The sequence below is a fragment of the Hydractinia symbiolongicarpus genome, chromosome 5 (genome assembly GCF_029227915.1).
Source record: "Hydractinia symbiolongicarpus strain clone_291-10 chromosome 5, HSymV2.1, whole genome shotgun sequence".
NCBI lineage: Eukaryota > Metazoa > Cnidaria > Hydrozoa > Anthoathecata > Hydractiniidae > Hydractinia > Hydractinia symbiolongicarpus.
This window is the reverse complement of record NC_079879.1, coordinates 13,379,247-13,398,951: the sequence shown is the minus strand read 5'-3', so window position 1 is coordinate 13,398,951 and position 19,705 is coordinate 13,379,247. Positions and strand designations below refer to the sequence as shown.

The window sequence follows — 19,705 nt, the reverse complement described above, 5'->3', positions numbered from 1 at the left end:
GGTGTCTGCAAGAAGTCTATATGAACAACCAGTTTTGAAAACAATGATTCAAGTAGTTAGGCTATTTTAATTTTGTTCTTATTTTTCGAAAAAAATCGAGGCTTTTATTCTAATAAATTTGGTTAATCGGTTTGTACGCCGCAGTCAACAAAACAAATATCCTAGGGTCAGTGTAGATCATACATGTTTATTTACAGGTGACTTCATAACATACGACAGAGGGACGACATCAAGACACTATTGTCGCGATACATACTGGGAAAACTCAGGTAGAAAAAAGTAAGGTTACTAGGGATCAAATTTCGTTTTTAATGCTAATTTATATAACTTCATTCCTTAAAAATACAAATTATATATACGTTCAGTAGGTTGGGTACGAAGTACAAGGATTTTGAAGATATCTTTAAGTCGGTTCTAAAAAAAGACGTTTACCGCAGTTGATTTCTCCATCCATATTTATGAGTGACATATAAAGCACTTCTGAAGTAGAGAAGTAAAATTTCAAGCGTCAAAAACCAAAACAGAAAACGCCTGACGTAAGTGAAATTACAATAGTAAAACTTTATACTTCGAAACTCACGTTTCTTGTACATGCGTTCAAGCATTTTTTCGTTGATTTTTTTTGCGGAACAAGTTGTCATGCGACATAGCTTGATGTGTTTGATCACGTGGTGGCTTGAATCCTTGGTTTAACATTTCTTTCTCTCGTTGATCTTCTTCCTGAATTAATTTGTCATGTGAAGTAGCTCGCTGTGTTTGATCACGTGCTGGCACGAATCCTTGGTTTAGCATTTCTTTCTCCCGTTGATCTCTTTCCTGGAATAACTTACCACGTGACATGGCTCGTAGTGATTGATCACGTGCTGTAAGAAATTTTTGTCTCATCATTTCTAGAACTCTTTGATCCCTTGCCACGAAGTCATTTTGGTTTAATCGACGACTTGAAATTTCTCCATCGTTTATTTCTCTTCCGTTGGCATTCCAGTAATCGCTAGCCGGTATAAATCCTAACATCTCTTTCTCCCGTTGATCTTTTTCCCGTAAAAATCTGCGATGTGACATAGCTCGCTGTGCTTGATCACGTGATGTCATGAATCCTTGGTTTAACATTTCTTTCTCCCGATGATCTTCCGCCACATAAACATCATCGTTCAACATATCATATCTGCGACTTGATATTTCATCCTGTTGTTCTCTTGTGTTAGACTCTGTGCCAAACATGGCCTGAAGAGCTTGATCATGGGCATCCAGTTGTCTTGGATTAAACATTTGATTTCGTCGATCTTTTTCTTCGTAAAGTCTTTGATCTAACATTCCGTAATCTTTTTTTGCTAGTTGGTCATAATCTGGTCTACTATCTCCAGGTGGTCCAGGTGGTCCAGGGGGACCTAAATTGAGTGAACTTTCCACGTAAATGCATGTAACTAGAAGTATCAGATATTTTGTTCCAATCGTTCTCATACTGCCTTTCTTTCCGCGTTCTTACGCAAGAATGTATTGAATTCTCGAGAAAAGACGTATAAATAGGTGAAAAAAAGTTAATAACAATTAGTTCCAGTTTTATGGTTCATAAACCTATATAAAATAAATAAAGTAATTCACCTCATTGAAGCGTGCTACAGGGACTTGCATTTTATAGCAACAAAACATACGCGAGATCTCAAGAGTATTATCATACAAGTTAGGGTTGAGAGTCCACGTCAATTTTCAATGTGGGTGATAGGCTTGTTATCGTGCGATAACAATTCGTCACGCCTGTCCCTTCGGAGAATACAATTAGAATAAAAGTCAAAAAATGAAAAAAATGCAATGTTGCATTGCCACGAATATAAAAATTATTTAAGCTGGAGGTACTAAAAAAATTATTGATTTATATCCACAATAGTTACAAAAAGCCAAAAAAATCCTATGTAATGTCTTTCGGTATATACATTGGGATTGTGAAGAATCCACGTGAACTCTCCTGGCTTAAATATATTTCCCGCATTGGTATTTATGAACGTTTAATAATTGCGAGGGATTGCGTAGTCCTTCCCGTTTTTCGTGATGCGGCGTGACAGTAAAGGGGTGGGGAAGCGTAATACTCGATTTCGCGGCGTGACATAATTAATAAACAGTCCTTTTGTGCATCTTTGTTTGCCTGTTCGCATAAAGTAATAACTCTGTGTGAGAATCCTAAGTAACACGTTCGTCCCCAGGCTCTTGTGGCCACTGAGCTATTATTACGGATTGAAAATGCCCTGGTACGGAGGTTGCCTAAGTAAAACTACGGCGCAACCAAATACGGGTATTATGATAGACATTTGTTTGCGTCGTCATTAAACAACAATTTTCCGAACTGAGAGAAAAGCATAAGAACTAGTATTTCAGCAGTTATAAAACATAGTGGTTTTTATCATGTAGTAGAAAGCGATTACAATAAAAGCTAATCGTTTTTCACCCGATGATCTCATGCAGACACTTTTTTTGTAATTCTAACTTGTATTTCTTGTATTTGTACATTACTCACCACAATATAATGTCTACGCACCGCGCTTTTATCAGGGCTGCTTGCTTAGGTCACAATAGCTCCCCGGCATCCTTTAATTGTCTGAGAAAGATTCCGCATTATTTAGTTACCTACAACTGTAGCATTTACTGCACGTGCGCCAACAAATCTCTGTGTATGTATTTCACCACATATTGTGATACTTTATTTTTTAGCGATCGCCCTCATCAAGGAAACCAGTAGTTTAGGCTTCCATCTTGATGGCAACCAGAGTTGTTTCTTTCAACCATTCAGCACATCTTTTTTACTCGTGTAATTCATCTACCAATTATAATTTCCTTTACAAGTCACATTTCATTCCTTTCTGGATAAACCTCGCTACTGAACGCACGTTAATGCTATTAAAACCAAATCTGTTAAAAGTACAAGAAAACCAACCTCGTACCGAGGGCTCTTCTGCGACTATAAATTCTGACAGGACGACTCCAACTTATGACGGAGCCGTCCTGTCAGAAGATTAAAAGCGTAGAAGAGCCCTTGCCATAAAACGATTGGAAAAAGAAAAATTCAAACGTAATCTGTCTGTTCTAACCATTTTTATAGCCAGGACCAACTGCTAACGTTGTGTAGTGCTTTTTAGATCAGTGTAACTACCCGAACAAAAAGCGGTATAAGAAACAAGGCTTGAGCGTCTGATGAAGTTCTACTTTTTTATCACAATTGTAAACACACAACATAATTTCTCTTCATGCGACACTCTGAATCCTCAACCGGACAGTAGAGACACCCCATTTAAAAATTAAGTCACTAGCAATTGAAGAAAATCCGGAAGGGGTAACATGCGACGATCCATTCGTAATAAAGAACTTTTTAGAGTACATTAAGGTGCAATCAATCAATGTCACTCTTTCTAACATCATCAGACGAAATTTAAAATGGAAACCTAAATGTTTAGTTTCGGAACTTTATTACATATGTCGTGGTACATATTTGAAGTGAAAAATGGTGCAGTGTGACAATTGCGAAAAATGGTGCCACGAAAAGTGTGAAAACATGCCAAATATCGTTTTCAAGAAATTCAGGGAAAAATATTAGGTAAAGAATATTGCTAAAAGTGTAAACGACAGAGAACCTTCAGTTTTGTGATTTTATTTTACCTCATCTAAAAGAAAAGATTGAATAGAAGAAAGTGTTTTATTCCATTATCTGCGCGTGTGGTCAACAAAAAAAAACAAGCAAAAAACAACACAACAGCGTTCCATTTTATGACACAATTGCGTGTGGTCAAGCCATGAGGGCGTAGATTTGCTCGATATTCGAAATTAGTCGTAGCTAATCATTACGCTTTGTAATCCTCGCGAAAAATGATTAAAATAAACATTCACAAAAGATCTATTTTTGCGAGAAATTTTTAAAGGACCATGTCCAAAAGTTATTTTGTTTAATTTTCCAATTTTTTGACTCACCAAAGTTTCAACTATTTAAACTTGAATTTTTAACAAAAATTCCCAAAAAAACATTGTATGCTACTAAGTGAAGACTTGATTAATAAGAAGTAGTGGATGTAGCGGATGATACTCACGCTATGGATTTGAAAATAAATCTACCTCTAGAGGTAAAGTATTGCTTTTTGTAGGAAGTAACTGAGGATACACTGGGTTTACCAAGTTGGGTGACTAGTAAAATTTTGCACAACGTAAATAAAATTTCCAAAAAGATTTTTCGATAAAGGTGAAATGGGGTAAAAGTAAACTATCGCAGATATGTCCAATACGCTCGGAAGGCATCCCTTCTTAAAGTTTTTTTTTACAAGCATACAGCGGTACTATTGTCTTAGCAATTTAACTTAGAACTAAATTTTTAAACAAACCATCAATCTCTTCCCCAGGGTCCTGTGTCCCCTAAACCGTTATTACGGAGATTCATTAAAAAGGCAAAATGCCCTGAGAACGAGGTTGATTACCGTCATGTTCTCACCCGAATCACCAGGAACCGCTCAACAAATCATTTCAACAAAACAAAGCAAATTCTTCAAGTTTTTTCTTTTTGTTTATATTTTCTCCATGCCAAAAACAAAGTAAGGGACTTTGTTTTCTTCTTTGTAGCTTCCCTGGATATCATAAACAACTGGAAATATTCTGTGCACTAAATGAATCAAGAAGTTTTAAATTTTTAGACTCAATTATAAGACTTACAATTTAAATTTACAATTAAATTACAATTTACGAATTTCAAAGACGTGTTGGAAATTTATTTCGGAGACCTGTCACAAACGCACGAATACGAGACGCGAATATGAAACCCTGAAAATCCTTGGTACAGAATTCTGATTGTGGTTCAAATTTGACAGTTTTTTTTCGTGGCTTGAACCTTTTGGGTGTTCATGAGTCCTTTATAAATGGTGGACTTCCAATGGACTGCAAGATGACGCTCGGTCTATGTTAAGATTTGCAATTTTTTAAAAGTTGTTTTCATATGAAAGAGCTTAAAATTTTCCCTAGAAATTGATATATATTTTTGAAAAATCTTCATCGGTTGTTAAAAATTATTTTTAGCAGGGTTACGTCAGCGTAGTTTAGATGATTTAAATACTTTTTCGACGAAGTTCCCGAATTGGATGATTTTACCTTTAGGACGACTTATATGTGGTTCTCAGTTTTGGACAATTCAGATAATTTTTAATTAATTTCCCTAATTTTACCATTAGATGATTTTAAATTAATTTCCGTGATAGGATGCTTAGTCCATTTAGGGTCATTCAGACATGCTTCCGTGATTTAAATGATGTTGGATGAATTTCCGTGGATGCTTTCACTATTCACGACAAGTTGAATATGTTTCTTTGGTTTGGACGTGTTAGATGCCTTAGGACAATTTTTGAATAGTGGTAATGTGTGATGGACCCCAATGGTCACTGTATTGCGCTTATTTATCTGCTACGCGCTTTTTTTAAATGTTACGAGTTTTTTTAAAATGTTTTACGGCTCAAAAAATGCAACGCGTTTTTTTATTCGAATGTTACGCGCATGTATAAACGTAACGCGCTTTTTTAAAAAAGAATGCAACGCGCTTTTTTTTTTTAAAAAAAATGCAACTTTATAAAGCCCGCCACCATTTTTAATTTAATCAAAACAAAACAAACGAAAGCGACAGACAGTATTGTTTATTAGGCTCTTCCTTGTCCTTGCTTGGCAAGGCAAGATGGATAATGATTTAAAAAAAACCATTCGAGAAGAAATACAGCGATATAACAGAGATAGAGATAATTAATTTCAACCCAAGTAGCGGTGCTGTTACTACTACTGGTTCTACAACTGCTGTCGTTGCTAACAAGAAAGGGAAATCAAGAAAGCAACATACTGAGAGAAGAATGACCAATCTTCTAAACAAAATAAGGAGGTAGTGGTAAAAACAAGAGTTTTTCAAAGCTTTTGAAAACAAAAAAACGAAGTTAGAAAAACTTTTCAAATCTACTTTGCATTGTTGTAAACTTTCTGTTGTTTTCAGAACTCACACTCGCTTATCTAACTTCTTCAGATTTAAAGACCTGTTGCCCAAAGAATTAAAGTCAGGCGTCATTTACAAATATAAGTGCAGTGGCTGCAACGCCACTTATATAGGTGAGACGTCGCGTCATCTTAAGGTTCGGGCAAGCGAGCACCTCGGAGTGTCTCCCTTAACAGGTAAGAAATCAACCTCATCTAATTGCACGGCAATAAAAGATCATCTTAAAGCCTGTCACACCACATCATCTCTTGACGATTTTAGTATACTCTCTAGGGGTAACAACCGGTATTTGCTAGAGATTAAAGAGAGTTTGTTCATAATGCGGGATAGTCCCCAGTTGATCTGTAACTATGGTTGCTGTTAAACTTGTATATATTTAGGAAAAAAACTTCAGGTCAAATATGATCATTTTGATGCTGAAACCAAACGGCTTCGGTTTGTCGTGACCATCTATGTGCCATATATAGTTTAGGCCACTTGCATTATATTTCCGACGGTGTAATCTACGCCTTCTTCTAAGTTCAACTCCATCTGGATCTAAACGTTTTATGATTTGTCTTACGTCTTCTCGCTTACAAAAGCATCCCTTCGATGGTAATGATTTATGAATCCTTCTATAACCTATGTTCGATCCACTACCACTCAAATCATCTGCAACAGCTTTCACTACATCCTCCCTACCACTTCTTATATCATGCAAATGACGTCTTCTCATACCTTTCTTGCAGCTAATATAGGGGGTCCTTATGTACAGGATTTTCCAAAAATCACGGTCAAACTCTCATACAAAATATCATACAGAATTTTTCTTGTGACGTCACAACTTTTCGTCACGCTCCATTACACAAAATACTGTTGATCATCAGCAAAAATCCACTGATCATCAACGCATGCGCCGTATACGCAAATGGAGTAGGGGAAATTCCCATACTCAACATCCGGCCGACTGGCTGTATCGTGGCATACCTTATTGAGTAATACTTTATGTTTTAATTAGGGAAATTCCCTACTTAAAACTCTGAATCTTCGGTACCACTTCAAAAAAAAATCCGTATATAATAAAGAGAAGATGAGTTGGTTTAGGAATCCAATCAGCAAACTATATAGCACTGTATCTGCACTATTACATCGATTACAGAGTGTGAGGGATACCGTTGCCTTCTACTATAACAAGGCAAAGGAACAAATTTCGGGAGGGACAACGCTTCACGACGAGATCGAACAGGAGGCAAAGGAAGACAAGGGATATTCAAGGCCCCGAGGACATCCAGATGCTGGAGGATGGAAATAGGATCAAAACATGGCGGCTCAGCAAGAATTTGAACCAACCTCTAAAGGATCCGATTATGCAAAAAATAAGCCACACGTGGACATGCGTGTTAAGGTTGTGTATAGCTTCGACTGTGATATTTACCAGGGTGGGGGTGGTGTATCTTTGTATCACAAAACTAAGAGTTCCGGGTTGCTGTCAAGTATAGAGGAAATTGAAGCGTTCGTTGAAGAATGAGAAATGAAGCGTCTTGATTGGGAGGATGGTAAATTTTGGACTAAGGCTTATTTACCACCTGTTAGAACCACCAAGACCCCCCGAGCATATGAGGGAAAAATTGTCTTCGATCACGTACAAATCAAGGGTATAAGCACACGTGAGCCTCTTTTGGGATGCGGCCCTCTCCCAGGCAAGAGGTGCATATATGCCATGGATAGCGAAGATGCTACAACGGACAACTTATGCTTTTGGAGATGCCTAGCCGTAAAAGAGAGGGTTAACGTAAAACGAGGAACAGAGTTTCTAACAAGGCCAGCCCTCACGTTAGCCCGGAAGTACTACGAGGACCCTAAGCTTAAGCGTAAGGACGTGCGCCCCACAAGGCTGGTGGATCTTGAGGGAGTTGCCAAGCAATTCAAAATCAACATTAGAGTCTTTGAGCCCAAGACAAACTCTGGGAAGGCACCATGGAGACTCGTCTATGGGCAAAAGCAGTACAAGGGTTTTGACACTATCAATCTTGGTATGCTGGACGGGCATTGTTTCTACATCAAAGATTTAGACGTGCTAGCCCAACAGAAATGGGAATGCGAGATATGCAAGCAACTGTTTACCAAAAGCAACCACCTATCACGGCATGATGCATCAAAATGCATAGAATACATGTCAAAGCAAACCGGAAGGCATATCCATCATGCACTCTGTGGACATGGTGGTGAGCGTGTTATCCGTGATGACAAAAAGGAGTGTAAAGTGGATGGCTATGAGCCTGTCACAAAGATTGTTTACGAGTACAACGGCTGTAAGTGGCACGGATGTCCCTGTCTTTCCGGGAGAACCGGGGCGGACAAGGCTCATTAAACTGCAACCCTGTCTAAGGAAAGGATGATACGGGAACAGGGCTACAACCTCGTCACGGTCTGGGAATGTGAGAAACCACCCAAAATTAAGAGGTACTTTACGAAAGAATTCAGACCATTTGCTCACCACCTGGTACTTGATTTCGAAGCCCTCCTATCACCTTTAAATTACCATCAAACATCTGATCTAACATATCTTTCGAGACATGTTCCGATAAGTGTTGGTATTGCCGATAGTTTGAATAGTCGCCCGACGTTCATTGAGCACAAAAATCCCAAGATCCTGGTTAAACAGTTTGTGGAGGGATGGCCTCATTTTGAAAGAGGTCGAGAGAAGGTACCCGAAGCCTGACGACTTTGACATGCTCTCCAAAAAGAACCGGGAGTTGTGGGATGAGTGGGTAAATCACGTAGCTGTAATAGGGTTTAATTCTGGCAAGTACGATATCAACCTGATCAAGCGGTATTTTGTCGAAGAGATCGCGCAAGGCAATAAGGTCAAGGTGGCTAAAAAATGGTTGACGATTCACGAGAAGTTGAACCATACCTGTCGCGCATGAGGATTTTTATAGCCGGCTAAGTGCGAAAAACACACTATCTCGCGAAGAGTACGAGACATTCCGCGCTAAGTTTTACGGGCGGGACTGTGTCCCCATGCTGGACTGGTTGCGTGAGTACAACCTAGCCGATGTGGAACCGTTCATTGAGGCCGTGAACAAGACGAGGCTGCAGTATTACGATGATGAAATCGATATTTTGAAGGACGTAGTCAGTATCACGGACGTGTCAATGCGCTACGTAAAGTTAGAGCCATACACTCCAGGAGACCCATGCAGGCATAAATGTAAGTACTCTTGTTATGGCAAGACTTGTACGGCCTGCAAGGAGGTACGGAAAGCATATGAAAAATGTACGAGGAATAAAGCCTGCGACCTTTTGCGGACGGGGATGGTGGGTTGTCCCGCGATCGTATTCTGTAGATACCACGAACGAGACGTGACGGGTATCAGATCTCACGTGTACGGCGCACCCCACAAGTGCAAGACCATTCTAGGGTATGATGCAAACATGCTTTACCCAAACACGCTCCTACAGGACTTTCCTTGTGGGAAGGAACAGTTGATCAAGGTGGCCACACCGACATCGGCACATAACTTAGAGCTACTGGGGCGGGGTGTGATAGATGGATCGTTGTTTGGGTTTGCCCAGGTTGATATCGAGGTACCAAAGTATCTACGTGAAAAATTGAGCGAAATGGCTCCCCTGTTTGTCGTCAAGGAGATACCTGATGATCAAATCCCCGAGCACATGCACGAATACTTAAAAACTACGGGTCGCAAGCGTTTTCCGGATAAACGTAAGCTTTTGGGTTTGACGAGAGCTGAAAAATCCTACTGTATACCCCTGTGCTGAAATGGTACCTTAACCATGGTCTAAGGTTACTGCCTTTCACCAGTTCCTCAAGTACGCCCGAGGTAGGCCCTTTGCTTGGTTCCCGGAGGAGATTGCTGGTGCACGACGAAAGGCTGATAAAGACCCCGACGAACGTATTACGGGGGATACGGCAAAGTTGAAAGGCAACTCGTTCTACGGCAAGATGATTGAAAATTTGGTAAGGCATGCAAATACTACATTTACGAGGGATGAAAAGGAGGTTGACACTGCTCTGCGAAGCCCGTACCTTGATGACCTTGAACAGATTGGGGATGCGTATAAGGTAAGAAGGGGCAAGCACAAATGTACTATCGACAGAGCCTACCAGTGCGGTATCGCGGGATATCATTTCGCGAAGTTGCGCATGCTCGAATTTTACTACGATTACAAGTACGTGGACCGTCGGGACTTTGAGTATATTTACATGGACACCGACAGTGCGTAATTTGCCATCTCTGGGGAAGAGTTACCAGATGTCATTCGCCCCAAACTACTTGACGAGTACGACAAAGACGTACAAAACTGGCTCCTCACCGTAAGTACTCGAGTCGAACAGGAGGGTTATTTAAGGCGGAATTTATTGGGTTTCGGATGATTGCCCTGGCAGCCAACTGCTATTTTGTTGAGGGTAAGGAGGGTACTAAATTTTCATGTAAGGGCATGTCAAAGAGGCAAAATGCTGTGACCTGGGGTAGATACCTGAGTGCGCTGAAGGGTGGTTTAGACATGGCTAAAAAATGTAGGTTTTCGGGTACATGAGCAGGGTATGATCACGTACGAACAAAACAAGCTCGGGCTCTCGGCCTTCTACGACCAAAGGGTTGTACATGACGATGGTGTACATACCTCCCCGCTTATGTTGTAAGCATTTTTGAATAACGAGATTTTCCAAAAGCTGTCCAAAGATTTGTAAAGGTAGTACTTTACAAAACAAGAACAATATAGGGGGAACCAGGAAATGCACACACTGTAAGCAAACCCTACCACTATGCAACTTCAAGGTGATCCAACGTAACGGACAACGAACAAAGCAATGCATCAAATGCCGCGATATTAATAATTCATCAAGGCAACGTAGCAAATGCCCGCATAAAAAACATAGACAATTTTGCCGCATATGCGACCACCCTGCTTATCAGTATAACCTCGTTCTAGCCAGGCTTCGTGATGCCTTAAATTGTGATACGGAGATTGCCTCTGCAGAATACATAGGGTGCGATATTGTAACATTCATAGGGCACATCCAAGCACAGTTTAGGAGTGGGATGAATTGGGGCAATAGAGGGCAGTGGCAGTTCGATCACAAGGTGCCAATAAAATATAGGGAGAATGGGGAATATCGTAGCGAAGAGGTGCAAATTGCAAGACTCCACTACAACAACATGCAGCCCATGTGGGTTTTAGATAACCAAACGAAGCGCAATCGATATATCTCCGAGCAGAATGTAGCCCAGCGCGGTTGATCAAACACACTTGCTATAAATGGAAGTGTGTTTGTATATTGATGTAATTCTACCCTATGTGATAATATTACTTTTCTATCTAAAATTTCAACATACAATAAAGGTCTGATATCACACAGGTATTCGACACAGCTTTGTAAATTTGGATAGCCCTGAAAAATGATATCAATAATGACCCTATTATTAAAGACTCCTTCGCGGACCTGGGCATACTGGTCTACTGTACATTTGGCAAGTATCTTACGCCTATTTTAATTGCTGGGCATACAGCCCGACATATCAGTACCAAAAAGAGGATGGGGCGGAGGAGAAGGAGAAAGAGCCCTGAGGATCTACATTGAAATTTATTATAACAAATGAGTGAAAAGGAAGGGAAACAAGAGGAGAGGGTTATAACAAAACCACCGAAGAATAAGGGTCGTGTTGCTGTTGGTAAAAGATTGTAGACCTTGGTTTCACCTTTGCCTATGCCATGGCAGGTAAGAAATTTTTTAATATAACAAGGCCTTCTACAAACATTGACACTGAAGACGTCCTCAAAATGGTTGCGTACTTCGCAACAGGTAGGGCAAGTCGTGAAATGGCCGTATCCAAAGGATGGCTACCCGCAAGCATCGTGCCTAAACAAAAATAGAGTGGACGAGTTATGGAAGGAGTCAAGTGCTCAAGACGCCATAATAAATGGACGCGTTATGTTGTAGAACGTGCAAAGAGATATTACCACCACATAGGTTTAAAATTAGGGGCAATGGTCGAACCAAGACCTGTATAGACTGCCTTGATAAAGCCAAAAAAAGGCGGGCTGTTAAAAATGATGATATCGAAGACGTTGAAATGGACCCCCTTGCTATTGATGGGGGAAATTCGGGGTGTTAAACAATATGAAAATTACCTGATTTTATATGATCTCTTTACATAGAGGATCATGCTCCAGTACGTCAAACTCATTGGGGATAGCCCGGAGAAGACAAGGCTCGTTGAAAGGTATCGCAACGCATTGCGGTGCCTTCGGAGTAAATTAATATATACCCCACCACCCCTCGAAAACAAGGCTCGAGGGACCAAGCTCTGCCCTACCTGCCAGGGGTCCTTGGAAAACAAACATGGAGGCGTGTTAATCTGTTCAGGCTGTGCCGCGCTATACCCTAAAATTCACGATAGGAAGTGGTCGAACTATTGAATAAAATGTTGGACACAGCAATTTTCGCGATCCCCACATCGTGTCGCAAGACACAGCGTGTTTTGGATCTGCTGAGAAAATGAGTACAGGGGGCACTTCCACAATATTGTCATCCTATGCCCTACCTTGCGGTGGAATGCCACCTATTTGGAGAGGGCCTCTTTGGAAAGACCCCTATGTATTTCCGATAGACCCAGGGAATGAGCTGTTTGAATGGATAGCGAAATTATCCTCATTGCTCGCAAGTGAGGAAAGTCTCTTCATAGTTGATGATTGTATAGCGAACGAGGATTTCGATAAGCATCGACAATCCCTGCTTGAACTGGCTATTTCAGGTAGACACAGAAAGCATAGTTTGTGGCTACTCACGCAGTCGTACACTGCTCTCCCTAAAAATTTGAGGAGACAGAAGAAACAGCTCTTCCTCTAGTTCCTCATGAGAGGTCGGATATGAAAATGATAGACGAGGAAACCAACATGATCCCTGAATGGGATGATATAAAAGCATGTCTGAAAACAGTAATACACGCAGGAGCCATTGAGACTTTGTTCGATAAACAGGGCCAACCCCTATTTAAACATGCCAATCTCGAGAAATTCCTATGCATTCAAAATGCCAGACAGTATGGCCTTGATCGACATATGACTATATCAAGGGGAGAAATAGAGGGTATGATGGGAAGTGTATGTAGCGAATACAGTTCTTCGGGTATGTCGGGAGGGGTGAAAAAACGGCATGATATATTTGTCACGTTGGACGGGGCCCTCGAAATCACCATCAGATCAAGAAAGCCCATAGCATTGAAAAAATGGTTGACTGGGAAGGGGGTGTTAATTACAGGATGAACTCAAGGAGCAGCGTCAAGACCTCGAGGACAGGGATGTTAACATTGCCATTCTCGAGAACGATCTTGACTCCAGGGATGAACAACTCGTGGAGCTGGGGTACTAACTCGAAGTACAGACCCGGGAAAATGCAAGGCTTAGAGAAAGACATGTACCCAATGCTCAAGACCCCGGAATAGACAACGTCATCATCATCCACCGTAAGCACAGCGCACAGGATGACGACGAATACCATCAACTTCCCTATTACTGCTTGCGGGTTCAGAGGCGTAATATTAGCAAGAAGAGCTTGTGGTTCAGTGACAACTACCCAGGCGCGGAGGAGATTGTCGTCATCGATAACCCCAACGGTATACAAGCCTTTAATCGGTTTGAAGAGGAGGGACATGTAGAACGCTATAGAAACCATTTCAGACTTATCGATCTTACTCGGGATGACCTATATGATTTGGGTGTTCCGGTACTAGACGACTAAACAGACGCTAATTTTAATACCCTTGCGGTATTAAAATTATCACTTTTGACCCTTTGTAATTTGACGGCTCTGCGTCCGACCCACAGATGTTCTGGGGTATAGTAGATATTGCTCAGCTTTTCCGCCTCTTCTTCGGTAACAACGTGCGTTTTTGACATGTCTTTATTGTACATGTTAAAAAAACGCGTTCTTACAAATACTTGTATGCAATGAACCCTCGCAAGGAACCCTCGCTGTTGCTTACTGGGTACATAGAAGTCCTTCAGTTAAGGGGCCTTGTTGTGAGAGGCAATATAAAATTGATACATATCGTTGTCCAATCCACGAAGGCTTTTTTCTGCTTTGATTTGCCTCTCTCTTTCCTTCGCAAACCAGTCGAGCTTAGCCTGCCGGTCCCGTATCCATTGGGCCTGGGCTGTATTGAGCTTTTTAACAGCCTTGTCGTGCCGTTTACGTTCGGCTTCCCCATGCCCTGATAGTCTGGAAAATAGATAATTCGTTCCGGAAAATGCAAGGGCGTTTATTGCAGCCCCGGTCACAATAATAGCTATTGTCGCCATGTCTCTTTATTCTGAAACGAAACGGTTGCCTTTTGATATATTCTCACTTGCCCACATAGGTTCGGTATTGGTGTAGTGCAATCTCCTGCCAACCTCAGCAGGCGAAAGACCATCCCCATTTTCTCTATATTTAACCGGTATTTTATGATCAATATGCCACCCCATGCCATAATTGTCCCATGTCATCCCCTCAGAAAACTGGGCTTCGATATGATCCCTCAGTGTAGCCATATCACACCCAGGATACTCCCTAGAGCTGAGCTGTTTTGTTTTCCTTTTTGTTTTCCTTCAGGGTGTAGCGGGTTTGTTTGCTTACATTATCGGCCGAGATGGCCGGAGATGAGCCGCAGATGCTTCCTCCACAGTCTTTGCATATTGATCTTATCCTTTCATGTTTACAAATCTGGTTGCCCTTGCAGTCCTTGCATATTGAACTTATGCTTTGATGGTGGCAGACGCTTACACCACCACACTCTTGCACTCTAGATGCCAACCAATCCAGTATTTGTACCTGACATTGATATTGATGATGATGACGAGGATGGAGGCCATCCAGATAAGCCCAATGATACTACGAAACTCCCCGAAGAGCCAAAACTCCCCGGAATATCGGGGCCTTCAACAGAACAACAGCATGGAGATCTTTCAGGGCAGAGGTAAAAGTTACTAAAATCAAAGATCGATGGCCTTCACGATCGTCTTACAGAACAATTGAGGTTACAGCCTAATGTGAAATATTATGATATGTTCAGGGAAGACAAGGGGAATAAACTAATCGTTAAGGAGATAGTGAAGGGTAAGAAAAACTTCAAGGAAATAGTGGTTACAAATCAAGATGGTAGCCTAAAAACTGTTGGTCAGATACAAACGCTCCTGGGTAATAATCGCCTGCAAGCCCTGGGGTTTGTCGACTATGTTACACCCAACAAAGTTGGTCAATTTAGGGCCCAGAACCTATTGGAAAGGCATAATAAAATAGAGGAGGAGGCCGAACATATTGAGATGGAATCGCTGGAGGAGATCGATGAATTTGTAGATGCCACAGAGAGCCTTATACAGGACACTTACTTTGTCGGGCCTGATGAAGGTGGCATCACCCCACGTGAAAGAAGGGGGCTTGACCTTGAGCTTCAGACGCTAATGGGTAACTTGAAAAGCCTGAAAAATAAGATGATCCTATACGACAGCGAAAATATCAATGCAGAGAGTAGGGTGAAGAAACTTGAGAAGCAGAAGGTTGGGGGAGACGAAGGACAACAAGCTAATTTTGAGAATGAGATAGAAAAGGCGAAAAAAGAGATTAAGGATCTGAACGATAAGAAGAAGGCTATAGGGGAAGCACATGCTATACTATCCACTGACATATACCCCCAACTCAGACATACCAAAGATACGCTATTAAAAACCGCCGGAGATAACACAACTCAGCTGGAGAAGCTCCGTATACTGTTCCGCGAACAGGGGATAACCATAGCCGGTATAGTCTCATGTATTGGGCAGTTGATAAGCACTATTGTACTCTCTGTTGCAGGCAAGGCAGGTGCTGCCTTACCTGGAATTATCGGTACAGTAATCTCCTTCATTCTGAGAGTAGCGTCAACCATCGTTACATACGCGGCAAAACATCTGTATATGGCCATCGCAGGAGCTGCCGGGCTGGTGCTATACGTGAGATAGGCGCCTATTTTCTAAGCCATATATATGCAAGGATGATACCTACTCCTATGGTGATTAATGCGGTCTTGGTATATGGGGCGTGACATGTACCTGTATATCAGGGGTATGTATGGGAGGTGTAATAGGTGTTGTATGCCTAGGGGGTGATTTGGCAGATATCAAATGTCTTGTAGCATGCTTTGGAGGTGTAGGTGGTATGGTATATAGAGGAGGTGCGGCATGCCTCATAAGCGGCTTGTTATTCAAGTCAAGTCGGATGCCAATGATTGCGTTGGCTGGTGCAATTAAAATATTATTATTGTACCCGACAATTTTGCCTATGCGCAAGTTCATGTCGGAGGATAACATATACACGCCATGCATGACGGCGAAGTTCACTGGGGTCTTCGCATACTGTAAAACCTTCTGAAATTTGGTGATGTCATAGCTTACATTTTCCTGACGTTCTACCATAGCCTCAAATTTCTGTACTAGAATTTGCCTTGCTGTATAATTGTCTGCATTAGATCCAATCAGGTATGCTTTGGCACCTGCTTGCGATCCTAGCAATAGGATCAAATAAACCCTGATACTTTCGCTTAGCTTGGTCAGGCCCTCTGACGTCAGACCTTGGCTTGTGGGTATAATAAACTTGGCCCAATCACCGCCAACCTGCGGCCACCATCTACCATCTGTCAATGACGAAATGACAGCCTTGAATTTATACAGGGCATTAACATCTGCACCGTATTCGCGACAGACCTGCGCGTATCCAGAGGTTGAGTAGGGATTTTTGTACTGTGAGAAGCCATCATCATAGGGCATAGGTACCTTCATTCTTGCTAGGATATGACGCATATGATAATAGACATGGCATTTGAAAATTGAGTTGATGATGGTACAAAGCCCGTCATGTGCCTGGTACAAATGCCTAGGACTGTTGTGGCGCAATGGGTGGCAAAATTAACCTGAATATTCCAGTAGTTCAACGTTTGACCTTTCCAATTCACATTAACGGAGTCATCAAGGTAGGTTGTTGGAACGTTTATGGCATACTTATTGAATTCGAGGAATACTACAGAGATATGGGAGTCTGTAGACACGTAAAGGTCCTGGTGCTCCAAATTTGTAACACCAAGTGGCCGTTCCCCCTGTTACTTTTGTACTTTGCTTTGGGGTTGTATTTGTATATGTTCATCTTTTGTTTTAAAACAAATGAAGAAACTGTACATCACTGATAGCGATAAGCGTACTATATTCGAGGACTTACCTTGGGCAAGACACTCGTATAGCCTTGAAATCGATAAGTATCAGGCCCGGATGGTTGAACCTATACAGGGACAATGACATTACGATCAGGAAAGTGGGACCTGATGAGACGGTGACTCGTATCGAGATTGTGAAGGGTTTGTATAAGATAGAGGATATCGCGGCTATTGTCAACAGCCAGGCAGAGGAGAAGATCAAGCTTTTCATAATGAAAAACGGCTACTGTAGGCTCCGTGTCAACAATGGGTACTCGTTGGTGATTCATCGACCTTTGCAGGAGCTCCTAGGCCTACGTTATGACCTCACAAAAAAGTATTATATGAAAGGGTGACTACGACAGTTTATACAGGACCGATACATATCAGAAATTGAGACTTATTTGTCCACAATTGGATGAAGACGACTGCCTTTTGGATGGCAAAAAATCCAAGGTTCTGGTCTTGCATCCTACCAAGGAGTTAAAAGCCTGGGGAGATATGTTAACCTGGAGTTTTGATACTCCTGTTTACCTTCCATTAAAAGGCTCCACGGATCGTCTGGAGTTTATGCTAACAGACGTCTACCATCACGAGAAGAACGTCACGTTTATCAATACAACCATGTGCATTCTGATAGAATAAAGATGAGCGATATCAGCAAACTTTATCCGAGTGTGCCGAGTGCACCTGCGCAAGGCTCTGATCAGGATGAGGGAGAAATGTTTAGGCTTAAAAAAATAGAGGAGATAGAACAATATCTCCGGGATGAAATAAAGGATCGGAATAGACTTGGAAAAAAATTCAAAATGCATAATACATGGGTACGCTTCTGCGACCATGGTCTGCTTGGCGTAAGTGTGATTATGTCAGGGCTTGGGATTGGAGTTATGGCTTCGGATTTGTGGGTTCCCCTGGCTTGTGCTAAGGCAGCCGGTCTCCGGAACGCCTCTAAACGATTGCGTGTTAAGTCCAAATAACATGATAGTATCAGGATACTCGCGGAGGCGAAACCCAACTCAATTGTAGATCTGATCAGCAAGGCAATGGCAAACAGTGTTATCAGTGACCACGAGCATAGCCTGATTAGTAGGGAAAAGGAAAGGTATATGCTGTTGAAGGAGCAAATGCGGCAGCGTTTTAACAGGATCGTAAATGCCATCAATGAACAGGAGAGAGCCCAGCTAGTTGCCAAGGGCAGGGAAAGGGGAAGGATGAAATTTTAAAAAAACTACAATCTGTACAGTATGCAAGCACTATGTAGAGTCCCCAACTGAATATAGATCTTAAGTATTATATATAATATAATAGGGCCTATAAAATAATATGGTTTCTTAATCCTCGCTTAGCAGCCATTCCTTCCTAAAGTTCTTGTACCGACATTCCGTAATATGTACCTGAGGGTAGTAGTTTTTTCCTTGTACATATACCGATGAAATGGCTAGAATAGCGCTGGCTTGGCAGGGCTCATCATACGGTACTGGCTTACCATAAAATTTAGTGGTAATTGCATCCTTGTAGTATTTGAGTTTAGCATTCACATAACGGTTCTTTTTCACAGGGCCTATCGTCAATTTTTCGGATATTAACTCTTCGATTTTTTGCCATATTTGTCAATATTTTACAACCCAATCAGGGTACTCTTCAAAATCGAGACTCATTGCTGGTACTGCATTGCCATTGTACCGGGTGACCCCATGCGCGGACCAGATTTTAGGTGTTTTCACCCCCAGGGCAACGACGAGATCTTTCGTATGGTACCCTACTATGTACCAATAATCCTTACCTCCATTAGCAGGGATGGCATCTGAAACTGTTATGCAATCTACATTGATATCATCGATATCTGTGAAGGTAGCAGCAAATGAGTAGAATAGTTTTCGGCTGACGAGCTCATTCTCAAATTTTATCATCCTGTTTATTGTATATTTCGAACGACTGCAGAGAATTGCATATCATCGTATATACACAACCACCCCCATTGTACGTGATATGCTCATTATAGCAGTGCCAGCATGACATTTTACCCTTTACCAGGAACCTCCGACCACAGGTGCATCTGTCACATGCCTGCAATATACGCCCACAGTCATTACAATGCTCATTCATTTATTAAGATAGCAAGACGATCCTCCAGAACTTTAATCCTCCGTTCATTGGACCCCTACTTTTCTGATTCTTGTACTAATGCCAGAGCCATAAGAGGTAAGGAGATACTTACGCCAGCCATAAATGCAATCAAAGTTGCGGTTCCGAAGATATCGAATTTTAATTGACAGTTGACGCACATTTTATTATATCTTACAACCATGTTGTAAGATAACGTTTTTTTTGTATGATAACCTTTAATATGCATGACTCAACACCGGTTTGCGGGCGCATGCGTTGATGATCAGTGAATTTTTGCTGATGATCAAGACCATTTTCAAAATATCTATGAACTGCTTCGTGTATATCCGCCATCTTAACATTGCAGCATGGCGAAATGACATAAATATATTGT

The 19,705-nt window shown here is 41.5% G+C and overlaps 1 protein-coding gene across 1 annotated transcript; it reads right to left on the bottom strand.

Moving 5' to 3' along the window:
- Positions 1-285: 285 nt before the first annotated feature.
- Positions 286-1,505, bottom strand: LOC130644895 (uncharacterized). The gene is made up of 2 exons (XM_057450676.1): positions 581-1,505; positions 286-414 (listed from the first exon to the last, which is right to left on the bottom strand). Exon 1 carries the CDS (start codon positions 1,459-1,461, stop codon positions 598-600), a length of 864 nt encoding a protein of 287 aa, XP_057306659.1. The 5' UTR covers positions 1,462-1,505; the 3' UTR covers positions 286-414; positions 581-597.
- Between the last annotated feature and the right edge of the window lie 18,200 nt (positions 1,506-19,705).

What these genes read in the sequence shown, in the direction of transcription:
- LOC130644895 (XM_057450676.1), bottom strand. Translation starts at nt 1,461, where the DNA reads ATGAGAACGATTGGAACAAAATATCTGATACTTCTAGTTACATGCATT.